We start from the raw sequence: 14,887 nt of genomic DNA on the forward strand, positions 1-14,887 counted from the left end.
GTTTGCTAGTTGTTGATAGATGGTGATGCTCTACATTATCGACAATTTTGTGATGATTGTAAATTAGGTGGCGCTAAAACAGATTTCCATAGTCTGTAATATTCATCGAACGTTTAGGACGTTTAGGATAAGAAGGGTTGTTAGTTAGACTTTTTGTCAATGATTTAGCAGCATTTAAATGCTCACACTATTGTTATTGAGATTCTTACGAATGGCGCAATTTTATGAACAGATGATTAAATATTGATTTCACATTTATTTACTTGTAATTTCTGTTACGTACAAAATCCATCTTACGAAATCCATTAGTGTTTCCGAGGTTCTGAAAGAACAGGTCAAGATACTCATGAAGGCTGACAATAAAATGGTTTTGTGAATTTCTTTCCGTAATAAGTACTAAGACATTTCTTTCTAAATCGATGGAAACGCCATTAGAAAATTTTGTTACGACCGCCTTCATGAGATGTCTCATTCTGTTCGTTCAGAACATTGTATGTTTCATTAAAAATTTAAAACAAAAAAAAGACAAGGGACAGCGTTGAATTACCCCCATGCATGGTATATTCTCTTATCAAACAACATTGAAATTATATTTTTCCATTCATTTTTTTTATTAAAGATATAGCTCGAGCTAGTTGAGCGCACACGGAGGCCATCTGTGAGGGCCTATTGTGCTTACTATTACTTGTTTCTTACACTTGTTTCTTACACTTGTTTCTTATTGCCCCCTAGGAACTTGCGCCTACTTTCGATAAAAGCCGGACAGTTGCAGAGGTAGTGTTCGGCTGAATCTGTGTGGTAGTCACACAAATCACAGCTTGAACTAATGCGTTTTTCAATAGTATATAAGTGATTGTTGAAGCCATAATGTCCAGTCATCTCTCCAGTGAATATTTTTAGTCTTGTTCTGCTGATATTTATTAGATACTTTGAGTTTTTCTTATTTATATTGATACACTGTTTTGCTTGTCGACAACCAGGAATATTCTGCCAGTATTGTGTGAATATTTTTTCCCTTATTTTCTTAATTTTTGCTTTAATGAAAGAATCAGGTATACCTATCACTGGTTCTGGCCCATTAAATGAATTAAGAGCTCCCATTTTGGCTAGTTCGTCCGCTCTTTCATTTCCCTCAAAGCCAGAGTGGCTAGGAATCCAAATGATTTCTACTTTATGTAATTCCATTCATTAGTTCATCTCCTGGGTCAGGTGCATCCAAATTTCAAATTCATTCGACCAAATCAAAGAAATTTCATTCATCAATACCTGCCATACTTTTCAATGCTATTGATATTGCTATGAGCGAGCGGCTTAGTCATTGCAAGCAGAGATAATTTTTTTTTAAACATGTGAGCCACATGAATAGAGCGAGCCGACGGTGAGAAGAATTATTTTGTATATGAAAAGTTGTGTGTCACTGCGCATCTATACAATATCTACTATCCTACTGCCCCAATAAACATATTGTAAGACACCTACGACGAAAATGGTGTGCTCTGAGACCAGAGACGCCGACTTGTGTTTGGGAGTAGTGGTGCCCATACAACAAGCGAATCTGGGAGTAGTGGTGCTCTTTCAAGTAAAACTGGAAAGATGTAGTGGTGCTCATCATTCGAGTAGTGGTGCCCGAGCCTCGCTTGTCCTTAGAAGTCGGCGCCCCTGTCTGAGACTTTCTTTTTTGTGTGGAAAAAAAAAGTATGAAAATGTGATACGAAACATTATTTACAAGGTCATAGAGGGAAGGTCTCTTACAGTGGTAGATTAAATGTGAAATATGATTGTCAAAATTAAGTAATTGGAATATTGTTCGCGTTTGCATATTACACAGACACTCGTTGCACTCTTGAATTTCATTCTGACCGTTTTGAATTTCATTCCACACTTGTGTTTTGTGTAATATACACGAGTGTATAACGCTGGCAATATTGACGGTATCATAATGTACTATTATGCTTAGGGTGTTTTAGGGTGTTTTAACTGAACGATCACATCTTAAAAACAGTGACGTAAAATTCTCTTTTTTTGGGAGCGCGAAATTGTTGTGGGAAAATAGTTCTAAAAGAAAGCTAGTGACACCAACAGCTCTTCGCCAAAGGCGCCAAAAACCTGGAGGCGCCACTGGTGCTTTTTAGTCAACCATCAGATACTTAATGTTGCAGTTGCACATATTGGTACTACAGTAGTGAACGTATTCAAGATGAAGGTTAAATCAATCAGGACCCAGAAAATAAGTCAATGAAATAAAAGAAACAATAAAAGAAGCGTGGGTGCATTTGGAAATCCACTCATTTAGGACGACATTGGTCGAAGTATATTAACTTTTAAGAATAATAATAATTATTAAGCACCTGTGTCCAGATGTTTATTTGGACCAGTTGGTGATTGTGATCCTAAGTCGAAAGCGAGTCCAACTCGTCGAAATAAACATTTGGACAGGTGCATATCATTTTTTATGTGTACAAAGATAAGCTTAAACTCCCTCTCCGAGCTGATGCATAATGTTAGTCTCACCACACAAAGGCATAAAAACGTAATAATTTGAGGGGTCCTGTGTAACATCCGAATATAACGTTGTGTGTTTTTGAATCAGGCTTACTTAATAAACTCCGAGACAAATGTCCTTATTTTTCGACTTTTATCCTTTCGAATCTCAACTACTGTACTACCGTTTTGTGGATTTTAATTACCAACTCAAATAAATTCTTACGGAAAAGAAATGTTTAAAGAAAATTCATTGGATGCAAAACTATTTCTAATTTGCCTTGTTTTCGGTATGTACACAACATGAATTTTATTTTGTATAAAGAGAGAAGCAGATGTGGCTACATGTTAAATATTCGCTTTTGTAACTTAAGCAGAAACAAAACAAAAACAATTAAATTTACTAAAATTTTACCTTAAAAGGAAAATTATATTATACGTTCTAATCCGAGGCAGGAGAGGTACATCTAATTAAATTTATGTGCCCGCAAGTCATCAGAAGTTATGTATATATACATGTGTGTGTTTGAGAACTGGCAAAGCCTGAAGTTAATTAGGTTGGCGTCGTTAATATGTGGTGAAAACATGTAAATACGCAGCCCTACATAATAACAGAAATTAAGCTAGCTAGCTCTAGTATGTTTGTTTGTGAGTTATGTGCTTTTTTTTTAAATACAACTGGCTCTAATTTAGCTGCATAGAGAAAAAGAGCAGTTGTTGTTCGTCCATTAAAAAATAAATCTAATTACAGCTACAATGGAAAAAAGATTTTTTTTTAAGTGTTTGCAACAAAAAATTGTCTGGTTATGACAATTCATTGTGAATTTCATTGTTGCAAGTCAAAAAAAAACAGATCATTTTATTTTGCGAACACTTTATCATCCACCAAATTGTAATAATCTCATCTCTCGATTCCGAGATTCTCTTCATTATTTTTACGCGGCCTGTGGCATTTTGCTTTTTATCTGAAACAAGGTTCAGTTAATTATGTTCTGATTTTGTGTTTTCCAATTAGAAGTGTTGGTTTGAGAAGTGGTCCAGAGTCCTCGCGTTCATTGTAATTTTAAATTTGCATGACGATAAATGAATTAAACATTTACGCAACGGCAGATGTATCATGGTATCGGCAGTAAACTTATTTCGTCTCTGAGTATCTCAATTTTTGACTCTAGTGTGTCAATTCAAAGTTCATTGTCGTGCACCGAAGATTTTTTTTTTAAATAAAATACAGAAACTCAAGGGCCCATGAGATTATCTGTTCACGCGACATTTTATGCAATGATTTGTCGATTTTATCTGCAAATAAACTCTGCCCGAGTGAAGACGTAGATTATCAACGCTCTTATGGTATTTTATAACTAGGCTCTTCAGATATTATTTACAGTTAGCAGCAATGACTTCTGTCCCCAAAAGCCCTAGATATCCGCAATTTAAACAAATGATGAAAATTAAAAAAAAGTAAATGCTTTTGGCAGGGCATTTCACCTGCCAATAGCCTGTGTAAAAGAGAAAATGCCTGCAAATAGCATTTTGTATAAGGGATCTTTAGTAATAATTTGGCTATTGGCAGGCGCCTGCGAATAGTCACTACGTAAAAAAATCGGTCAGCAATGTGTGCTGTGCAACCTTGCGCTCACACCTCGAAAATCAGCATAGAGACAAGGAAAAAATCACCTTGGGTCAGGCCTTAAAATAAAAACAAAACGAAAATACGACCCACCCAAATTGTCACATTGCTCGGCCTCGAGTGACAATTGCATATCTAGTGCTTAAAGAAGCATTTACTGTATAGGAAGAGGGTAACATATTTTCGAAAAATTACCCATGACTTTTTGCGTTTTTGCGTTTAGGGATTGTGACGAGGCTGAAATAGTTATTTATGTAAGAAAAATCGTATGAAGGTATTTTCTATCGCTGTAAGATGTGAGCTTGTCAACCGGAAGCAGAGACGATATAAACAACATTGATAGTCTTGGTCTTCCACCATGTTCATGTTTCTCCCATACCTTTAACATTGTTTATCTAGCAATGTTGACCTCGCCCATCTCCTAAATTAATCTCCTCAAAGAATGAAAGGCTTTATTGCACTATTCATATGAAATTGCACACACAGTCAGCGTAAGTAACGACTTCCCTCACTGATGGCATACATTCTCATTTTTCGAGTGCATGCATTGTGAATGGTCCCTAGTACGCGTTGAGGAGGGTAAATGAAAACAATTTACATTATTTCCAACCTGCGAGCCAGCTACGTCCATGTCAATTTAATACACACAATTCAACCAACTGTACTGCGATACAACGAAAATTGTATTTAAAAATAACTTAATTCGACCAATTGTAACCGCCACATGCGTTATCTTTAATTTGATGTTGTGAATGTGTGGTAGACAACATTAACCATGTATACACAAGCGACGGATCGCAGATTGTTAAAATGTTAATATAAAATGCGGATGATTGCTTCTTGAAGTCAGTCGACCATATAATTTAGTCATCGAGTGGTTGTGAACATAAAAACAGATTTTTTCTTCATTTTAAAATTCAAATTGAAATTTCCACAAATTTGCATATTAATTGAAGGTATGACATGCTGGGTGACACGTAATTAAATATTTAAAACGTTTGCTTTATTTGTTAAGAGACTGTGACTGTGTTTACACGCTTCGATGCAATAACAGCACTTTTGTTTTTGTTTTGTTAACATTGACCTAGGTTCATTCATGGACATGAAATTCCAGCATATTGTGAACCGATGTGCTCAGAGGGCTCTCGGTTGAAGCTTAGGTTTTATTTACCTTAGTTCGACATTATCAGATACAGATAAGACACAAGACTAGATTAGCAGCACAATAGTGTCCTAGTGATTAGTGTTATCTCGAGTGTTATGTCATCTTGTTTAGATACTCTAACGGATAAAAAAACAAGTTAAATCTACTGCTTTATGTAGCAAAAGCAATGTTTTGCGTTCATTTTCTCTCTTGTGAAATTGTCGCTAAAGTTGGTCTTCCGAAAATCGTACGTTGTAAGGTTATCATGCCTGGAGTAAATAAGAAAAACAATTTATTGACCTTAAATATGCGGAACCGTAAACACCACTGTATCGACTGTTGTATGGACAACAATAACTGAACATCATTGCCTCCAACTGCATTATATCTCATGAAACATTAAAGAGTTCATACAGAAAACGAGTTTTACATCTATTCCATACACCTTCAGTCATTCAATTCCGTTGTTCTGGGGCTATCACTGTCTACGACGTTTACGCAAAGAACAGAAGCGTATTCATATTCATTCATTTAAACTTGACTAATTTGTACGAGATTTTGAGGCTAATAGAGGTGTATAGAAAACAATGCCCATGCCCAAGTGTATGAGTAAGCAATGGCTTAGTCGGTTTTTTTAAGTTACGATTTGACTGTTTTGAGAAACACTTGTGAGATGTTCGATGCACATATAGATTCAGCAAACAAACAGAGATTCTATTTCCCTTTCCACAATTTAAGGAGCTACGATTTTCACGGTAAGTGATTCAGTTAAAAGCGGAGGCGCTGCAGATTTATTTTCATAGGATCCTTGACTCAAGACTCTTTTAGGAGTTCGACCAATTGCAGAGAAAGGGGCCTCCCTTGGTCGAAAAATGCGAATTTTTCATTAACATTATTTATGGACACCTCCTTCCGCATATTTTTGCCGTGTAAACGTCCAATTAATATTATATTCTGATTGAAGTATATAATAAGTACCAGTAAATCATTGCAAAGTGGATGTTGATTTATCTTTCAACAATTTCTTTTATCTTGCCACTCTATTTTAATCATCAAAACCCCTCAGTTGAGTGTTGAAACCAACTTTTACAGATTAAAACGCTAATAGTTCGTAACAAATAATAATTTCTCGTACAGATTGCTTCCCTGCGGTAAAAATTTTTGTAAAGTGTAATGAATTGAAAGTTTTCCGCGTTCCGGTTCTGCGCTTCAATGTCTTAGAAAGAAGTTTTAAAGTTTCTTGCATGGAAACACTTTATATGTCCGAAACGAGGCAATATCACTTGAAACGTTGTCAGAAGATATTTGTCTTCAGTTATCAATCCAATATACAATGATGGATCTGTGGTTAGAAAGACATAAATTTATTCGCCAGCTATTTAACATCGAATGCAAGTGGGAACTCCTCTATTACTACAAACTTATCATAAAACATTCAGAAACAAAATATTTGTTACAGTTGAAAAGGTTCGTTCGCCACATAATAAATCTCTTAACTCACGATATAGTCCTTAAACTTACTACTACTCCTTTGTTTTAAGTATACCGTCTAATGTTTGGCGCAAATTCTTTTACTTCGTTTGTTTAACACACATTTTATCATATAATAGTACACTAGTTAGGCGTTGTCATTAACAGATGAATAGCCATGATAAGCCATCTCTAAGATGTTACCTTGTATGTAGCAATGTAGCATATGAAGCCCACATTTTAGTCGTTAATACATTCACAACAACAAATGAATTGATTCTCTAAGCCGGATACATAATCTTCTATTTTATAATTTACTGTAACTTTGTAGTTGATGTAGATGAACATTAAATTGAAAATTGAGTGTGTTTGACCAAATTTTCGTTTCTAGGAATTCATTTGAATTTTCTGATCATTTACTTCATCATTTATGTGTGTAGCTCGCCTCAACTTGTAACGTTGCCTTGCTTAATTTTCATTTAAATGTCCTCATTAATTTTAATCGCCGATTTATTGACTCTAATCCAGGTAAAATGATGTTTCAAACGATCGCAACCAGCGTGTTTAGAGGAACATTCAACTCGAATCTCAGGAGGAATCTCAACATTATTCCCAGAAAAAATAATTTACAGTTAGCGCAATTCAATCGACATTTGTAAGTTGCTTGAGTAGACTTAGTTTGTGAGGAAGTAGCGTGTAACACAAAATACCATAACATTTATCACTCAGTTATTTTGGTGTGGAATATAAGTTCATCTAAGCTCCATCCAGTGTCCACATTTGTTGATGTTACTAGATTACATTGGGTGCTGCTACGTAAATTCATTAATTCGGAAGCAAAATTGTATAATCGCAAACTCATACGTTGAGCAACAAGCTGCGGTAACTGTTATTTCGCCTCTGTCTCGGATATACAACTACAATTACAGAAGTAAGTTGTTAAAAAACACATGAGTGAGTCTGCGATTATCACAATTCCGAATTAATGAATTACGTAGCTGCATCCAATATATTCTGGTTTTTTACCTGTCCCAGCCCCATACAAAAGTTGATTATCACAAACGATTTCACGTAAATGAGCCGAAAATATTCTTCACGCAATGGATCATTTTCGGAGGGGGCAAATTGCGATGTAATGGTCAGCTTGCGGATAGGATGAGCAATAACAGTTATTTATGTAGGTGTTTTTGAGGTTTGATTTTATGTCCCAAACAGGTACATATGTACGCAACTTTTCTTGTAAAAAAAATCTGAGAAAAATTAAAAATTGTAGCGCCTGAACTATGCCGAACTTCCACACTATGCCAAAAATTTTACTCCTTAAAAATAAGCCGGGTCACTGAAAAAAATGCAAAAATTTTATTTTTAGAAAAATTTTCATGAACTCCGAACTTTTGCGTTCCATCTAAATTTCCAGAGCCATGTACGCGAACATGAAAACCTCTCCATTGAATGGAAACAATTTGGTCGTCGACATGAGATCAGACACAGTGAGCCAGCCGACCGAAGAGATGCGCCATGCAATGGCAACGGCCGTGGTCGGCGACGACGTCTTCGGCGAAGATCCAACAACGAACGAGTTGCAACAGCGTTTCGCTCAACTATTTGCAAAGGAAGCTGCAATTTTCGTACCGAGTGGTTGCATGGCCAATTTGATATCAGGTTTGAAGAGAACGAGAAGAAGAGCGAAAAGGAAAAACCACGAACACACAAATAACATTTACAATTTATAACACATACGTTGAAAATTGCACACACACCCAGAACCTGTGTGAAATTCAATAATTCATGTTATTTGAGCCACCTTCTTTCCTCAATTTTAAATTTACCCAAAACATATAATCATATTTTAACTCTTACGCGAAAGCACAATAAATCAGTCTTGTAGAGAGTATGGAACATGAAAGTAGAGAAAAAAATAGTAAAAAAAAACTGTAAACCATTTACCCAAAATGTGCATTTTTCAGTGATGGTACATTGCAGTCAACGTGGAGCGGAAGCAATTGTTGGTGATTTATCTCACATATTTTTATATGAGCAAGGTATAAACTTTAACTTCATACTTAAATTATTTTACTTTTTTCCGGGGGTTTTTTAAAATTATATATACAGAACGGAAACAAATTTATCATTTTTTTGCATTTTTTTTTTTTCATTCTTTTTGTTTAGGTTCCTCTGCTCACATAGCAGGAGTTCAATTAAATACGATCCCAAACGAACCGGATGGAACTTTTTGCTTAAACCAATTTAAAAGGAAAATTCGTGGATTCGACTGCCATGAACCAATTACTGCTCTAGCCGTAATAGAAAATACTCACAATATGTGCGGTGGTAAGGTATGTAAATACTATCCGCTGGAATATGTTTCTTTTTTTTCGGCTATTGACTTTTTTCCACTTTTATCTTATATCTTCGATTTTACGTTCGTTTCTCTTTTTTTTATAATTTAAAATAAATTTTTCTTTTATCTTTTCGTTTCCGCCACATACATACTACATCCATATATAAATAAAAAAGGTAATTCCAATCGAGTTTTTGGATGAATTCACCAAAATTTGCAGAGAAAATTCGTTAAAATGCCACATGGACGGAGCTAGGGTAAGTGGACTTTTTATAACTTCGATTTAATGCATACCATTTTCCAAGAAACATTTATTTTTTGTGAATCGACCATATATTATAATAAAATTTGTTGTCTGTCAATATTGTCGGTCGTTTATACTGGCAACTTTCTTCTGTGTATACTTTATGTCCTTCAATGTCAACCTAATTTTACTCATCCGTTTTTGTATGTTGGATATGGTTGTTCTCTAAGCCACCACAAACGGTTTTTTAACATTTCTTTAGCCCAAAGACACGTTTTGCGTTGTTGAGATCGCCAATTAGGCTTAATTTTACTTTGTAATCCTTTTTTAGCAGCGTATGTCTCAGTAGCTCGAAACGTGGCATTCTTGGTGCGTTTCTATCCGACTTTGAAGTATAGATGTCTCACTCGCACTCATGACAAAGTTATTGGGACAATGGAAAACGTAGTATAATTGTCGATCTCAGCATTTCAAAATTGCTCGTGTGTGTGTTTGGACTTAGCCGAAGAATCCACGACATCCATTCAAACCTATTTGTATAATACTCTCAGGTATTCAACGCAGCCGCTTACCTGAATGTTCCTGTGTCACGAATCGTTAGAGATTTCGATTCAGTAGCAGTGTGTCTCAGTAAAGGTTGTTCGGCGCCGGTCGGCTCAATATTGCTGGGATCCCAGTCCTTCATAAATCAGTGAGTGGAAAATTGTTGTTTTTTTCTGGGTTCTGTAAATTGTTAACACAATACGATCGTCGGACAGGGCACACCGTATGCGAAAAGCTTTGGGCGGAGCCATGAGACAAGTTGGAGTTTTGTCTGCAGCTGGTCTGGTAGCGCTGGATACTATTGTTCCTGGTTTCAACGAGGACCATGAAAAAGTCCGACGTATTGCCCAAGGTAATTTTTTAGTTTAATTTTCTGCCTTCGCCACGAAATACAACGAACATATTTCTAACTAGATCCAATATTCTAACTCTTCCCTAAAATGGCGGATCCAGCCATATTGAGTGATAAAGTGATAATTTCCTCACCTAAAATGGCTGAATTCAAAAAAAAAGTGGATAAAAATGCGGATTTTCGCAGAATACAAGCATGAAAAACGTTGTGTTCACCTCGGGGAGAAACAGGAAATTCCACCTTGCGTAAACTTTCCTATTTTGTCCTTTTGGTTAACAAACATGCCTTGCCCAGCAATGAGAAAAGTAAGCAGTTTAACGAAATTTTCATAAACTGCTCACGTTTCTCAGAGCCAGTCAAATGTATTTTCTATTGAAAGCTACCACATTCGTGGTCGGAATTGCGGTCGTACTTCTTTCAAAAAGGATTCTGTTGGAAAGATATCATCAAAAGTAAACTAAAATCCAGTATTTAAAAAACGCCCTAATGTATGCTTCTCAGCAAAGCACCGATGCCTCTTAAGTCAGTTTACCCGCCGAGTCGAAGTTCGATACCGTCCGGTTCACTTTTCAACTAAGTTTTAGGCACATATAATACTGACAAATTTACCTCAAACAACACCTGGTCGATATAAACATTAATTAAAATTCATCAAAAATAAAACAAAAACTGAACATTCTTCGCTTCTACCCTCTTCTTTCGATTGCATGTTTGTAAAAAATTGTTCAAATTATCGGTTTCTCAGAAAATTGTGCCATTGTGTAAATGGTTCTACCGTATTTGTCATTATCCGTATCGTAGCACCGTAATGTCTCCAAGGATACGTCATTCATTAAACTATACCAGCAACCCTTACAAACATACATAATTGCCTTTGTTTGAGATTTTTACTCGTTTTATGTAAAACAGGATGCTACACAGCTATTACATACGACTCTCCTCAAACGTCGAATGTGAAGTGGAACTTTGTATGATAAAACGATAGCTTGCTTGTTCCTTATCGATTGAAAATCTTCCTTTTTCGTGTAGATGTGAGTGTCAATAATGATGATGCATCAGGAAGAATTCGTTTTACTCTGGAAGCTGTAATTCAATGTTGAAAGAAAACGACGAAAACTTTAACAAACTTATCGCTTGTTGCTATTTATGAGAACGAAAAATGATGAGGACATTATCCGACGTTATATCGCAACATGTTGTGTGTCTCAATGCAAAGAAAAAAGAATCCTAGCTTTTTCAAATTAAAATTGAACTACACTCGAAACAATTGGACGATGTGCAACAAAGTCAAAGATGATAATTACTTTCTCGCAAAATCCCTGGAAAACTTGCAAAATAATCAGAAAATAAATAAAACTTTTCCTTTTATTACTTGCAGCTATTTTCAATACAAGAAGCCCGAACGTAACCGTCGATATCGAAAATGTTCAAACAAACATTTTGATGATCCAGTTGGTCAATGAGAAAATTACATCTTCAGATTTTACAAAGAGATTGTCGGAAGTTACAGAAGCAGAACTTTTAAACAACATCACTGATAAAAGTGGAAAGGGAATTCTTGTACAAGTTAGTTCGAGAGATTGCAAATTTGCACGATTGGTTATTTATAGACAAATTACCGATGAGGATGTGGACTTAGCGATAAAGAAGATAAAATTCGTTATACACGAATTTGATAATAAAATGTGAAAAGTTTTCTGATAATTTTCTACAATGTTTTGTCGTGTACACGCTTGAGAGGTGAAAAGAATTTATTGTGAGTGCATGCCAAAAACCAGCAAGAGTAAAATAAATAAAACGAAACCCAAGTGAAGTAAAAATGTTTTGGTTTTAACACACAGGATTGATGGACGAAGTATACATTTAGAGGCAGTGAAATTTCTGCATGAACTTGCGTCAGCTGTTTTTCAGCCGATCCACACAAACAAACAAAATTATGCATTTATTTTATACGGTTTTACCACAACCACGCGCGTGCGTGAAGCAGCTTCAACAGTATAAACAAGTATCAACAGTTTTTATTGTATCTGTGGATCAGCTGAAATTTTCACTGCCCGTGACTGTATAAAATATCAGAAAATTTGTTAATCGCAACAGTATGTCGTATTCATGGCAATGTGTTGAAAAGACTGGTTTTGGTGTGCATTTTGAACCGAGACGAAACCGAAAATGTGGAGTTTTTTCTCTCTCTATCTTGTGATCTTGAGACCTTAGTAACAGTTCTTTACGTCCAACTACAAGTTCAGTCTGGGGTCTGGACTAGTTACATTTTAGCATACTTTCTGTAGGATTTAAAAACTGCACAATTTGCAGATGATAACACTAATGTAACAATCGGAAACGGTAACAATGTTTAACTTATGTTAAAGCCATCAAATAGTGCACACGCTAATAGAGAAGATTTTAAAAATTGAAATGTATGAAGCGCACGCACTGGACTGACCCCATCCCGAAGGCACTGTGATCACTATCAACTGGAAGGCAAGGTGTGCTCACAATTTTCTCTATTCAGCTGAATGACATCACCACTTGCCTTCGTTCTTCTCTCACCTCACTGAAAAGTCTTTTCGAAACCTCTTTTTCGGTACAGCAAATCATCTAGTATTGTAATGCCATTAACGGCAAGGTTCTGAAAGAACAGGTTAAGACACTTACGAAGGCGGGTGAAACACAAATCTTGACAATTTAGGCATGCATATTGTTTGAAAAGTCAAATTGAAAACAATTTTTTTACAGGAAAATTTTGATTTCACCGCCTTCGTGATCAACTCGAAAGTGTTTTTACCTGTTCTTTCAGAACCTTGATTAACGGTATGAAATATAGTACTATTTTGACACATCAAATACTCTATTACCATGCTAAGTGCTACAGGCCATTATTTAGAATTTTTAACAATCAACACCTAATCTACTACATCCTTGAATATTTAGTCATTGTAGCTGAAATGAAGTTTAATTTTTCTTCCTATAAATTATTTCATGGGATGTCATAGGATGCACATGGGAATAATTGAAGAAAATAGCATCAGAAACACGTTGCCATTTTCAAGAAAAAAAAATCCGTACAGAAATTAATGTCTCCTTCCGACAAGAAAGTTGCACAAAAAAAACTCGTCTTCCGGATACATTAAGTATATTAATCATGTTTTTAAATAAAAGCCAATGGTTCTGACTTCCTCTTTATGGTAAAAAGTAATTTCGTTAAAAAAGAACATGCAAAGTGCATTCAGCAAAAGAGTTATTTATAACTGGGATTGTATTGGATGTTATAGCATCATAAGTCTCAGCATTAAATTTTACAGAACATTTCAATTTTTCATGTCTGAACAGTGCTATGAATACTTGATTATCACACATAACCCAGCTACCACATAGAGGGGACGAGGACATCCTGTCTTGTCAGAGCGGAGTACGTGTCTCGTCTAATAGAAGTAACTGATGCGATACCTTCACTTAATGGGAAAAACGAATGCACGTCAATTTTATGTTTCCATTATTTAAGTCAAAGTGTGAAAAAGATTAATCGAAAAAATAAGTTGATCGATGCGTGAAAGTTATGATTTTTCAGAAAGTTTCGAGTCATTTGTTACAATCTCAGTAGTCCTCACTCAGTCAAATGTTTAGCAATATTTTTAATTTCCAATGTGGAGGGATTTCTTTTTGAAAAACAGCCAACCGAAATCGGACGCATTTTACAGTGGAATTTTTTGTATGTGCGCTGAAAGGTGACCCTAGAAGCCAAAACCAACTTCAAAAAAATTCTTCACAGCTTGTGTGGCTAGCGGGATGTGATATCGAAAACCGAAATCAAGCAATTTTCTTACAGAAATTTATCCACGTGCACGAGCTGTAAAAGGTCGTGCGGGGTGACATTAGAAAGGTAATTTTATGTTGTTTCAGAGTACAGTTCTTCATTACTTCATGAAGACCTTATCGACATCGATTTGATTATTTCTAAAGTCAGTAGAACCCTTTTAGTGAATCAACTACTCGCTGAGCTCGAAAATTACTTGGACAAAGTTTAGCACGACATACGTTCTATTCTCTCAATTCTATGTCAACTCTACCGATAGATTACGATTCACAATTTCACCGAATTTCACTGAAAGGTGACGCTGCAATAAAGCCAATGTCAACCGAAAAATAATTAATTCTCGACTCGACGGATTTTAGTCGTATAAAATGTCATCGTAAAGCACATGACCTCTAGAACAGTCATTAGATTTTAAATCAGCCCTGGCTTGACGATAAGAGTCTAAAAAAAAACTTATTATGAAACGATAGCAAACGTTTTTTTCAAATTAAAAACTGATTACTGTTCCGGAGTCCTTATTAGGTCATATTCTATGTCATTTCTTTTGACTAAAATCCGTCCAGTAAAAAATTAATTATTTTCTGTTGACATTGTCTTTGTTGCAGCGACATCTTTTAACGATTTTATACGATCTGTGTGAGACTGAATTTATATGGAATAAAGATCTTTTAGTGAAATAGTGAATCGTACTCTAACGGTAGAGTTAACACCTAAAAGTACTACACTCATAGTTTTCATGATTTTCGGAATATAATTTTTAAAGATTGAACAATGAAACAAAAGTACCGTGAATGCATTTATCAGCTTAAAATGTCTGTCTGAATTCCTGTCTTAAATATACCAAATACAATTTCACAATTTTCCTCCCAGT

General features: G+C 35.5%; 1 protein-coding gene across 2 annotated transcripts; it reads left to right on the forward strand.

Moving 5' to 3' along the window:
• Positions 1-4,917: 4,917 nt before the first annotated feature.
• On the forward strand, positions 4,918-11,936 carry LOC119070468 (probable low-specificity L-threonine aldolase 2). Of its 2 annotated transcripts, XM_037174824.1 has the most exons (9): positions 4,918-5,064; positions 7,251-7,377; positions 8,140-8,384; positions 8,690-8,764; positions 8,892-9,058; positions 9,240-9,320; positions 9,859-9,998; positions 10,066-10,202; positions 11,581-11,936. In XM_037174824.1, the coding sequence occupies exons 2-9, from the start codon at positions 7,256-7,258 to the stop codon at positions 11,889-11,891; spliced, it is 1,278 nt and encodes a 425-aa protein (XP_037030719.1). In that variant the 5' UTR covers positions 4,918-5,064; positions 7,251-7,255; the 3' UTR covers positions 11,892-11,936. The 2 variants fall into 2 exon arrangements, with proteins under 2 accessions (XP_037030719.1, XP_037030720.1); XM_037174825.1 differs by lacking the exon at positions 7,251-7,377 and having other exon boundaries at positions 4,941-5,064.
• The last annotated feature ends 2,951 nt before the right edge of the window (positions 11,937-14,887 follow it).

This window comes from Bradysia coprophila, assembly GCF_014529535.1.
Source record: "Bradysia coprophila strain Holo2 chromosome X unlocalized genomic scaffold, BU_Bcop_v1 contig_79, whole genome shotgun sequence".
Lineage (NCBI taxonomy): Eukaryota > Metazoa > Arthropoda > Insecta > Diptera > Sciaridae > Bradysia > Bradysia coprophila.

What these genes read in the sequence shown, in the direction of transcription:
- LOC119070468 (XM_037174824.1), top strand. Translation starts at nt 7,256, where the DNA reads ATGATGTTTCAAACGATCGCAACCAGCGTGTTTAGAGGAACATTCAAC. An exon ending in CATATTTTTATATGAGCAAG is followed by an intron (nt 8,765 to 8,891) that starts GTATAAACTTTA and finishes CTTTTTGTTTAG; the next exon opens with GTTCCTCTGCTCACATAGCA. An exon ending in ACAATATGTGCGGTGGTAAG is followed by an intron (nt 9,059 to 9,239) that starts GTATGTAAATAC and finishes TAAATAAAAAAG; the next exon opens with GTAATTCCAATCGAGTTTTT.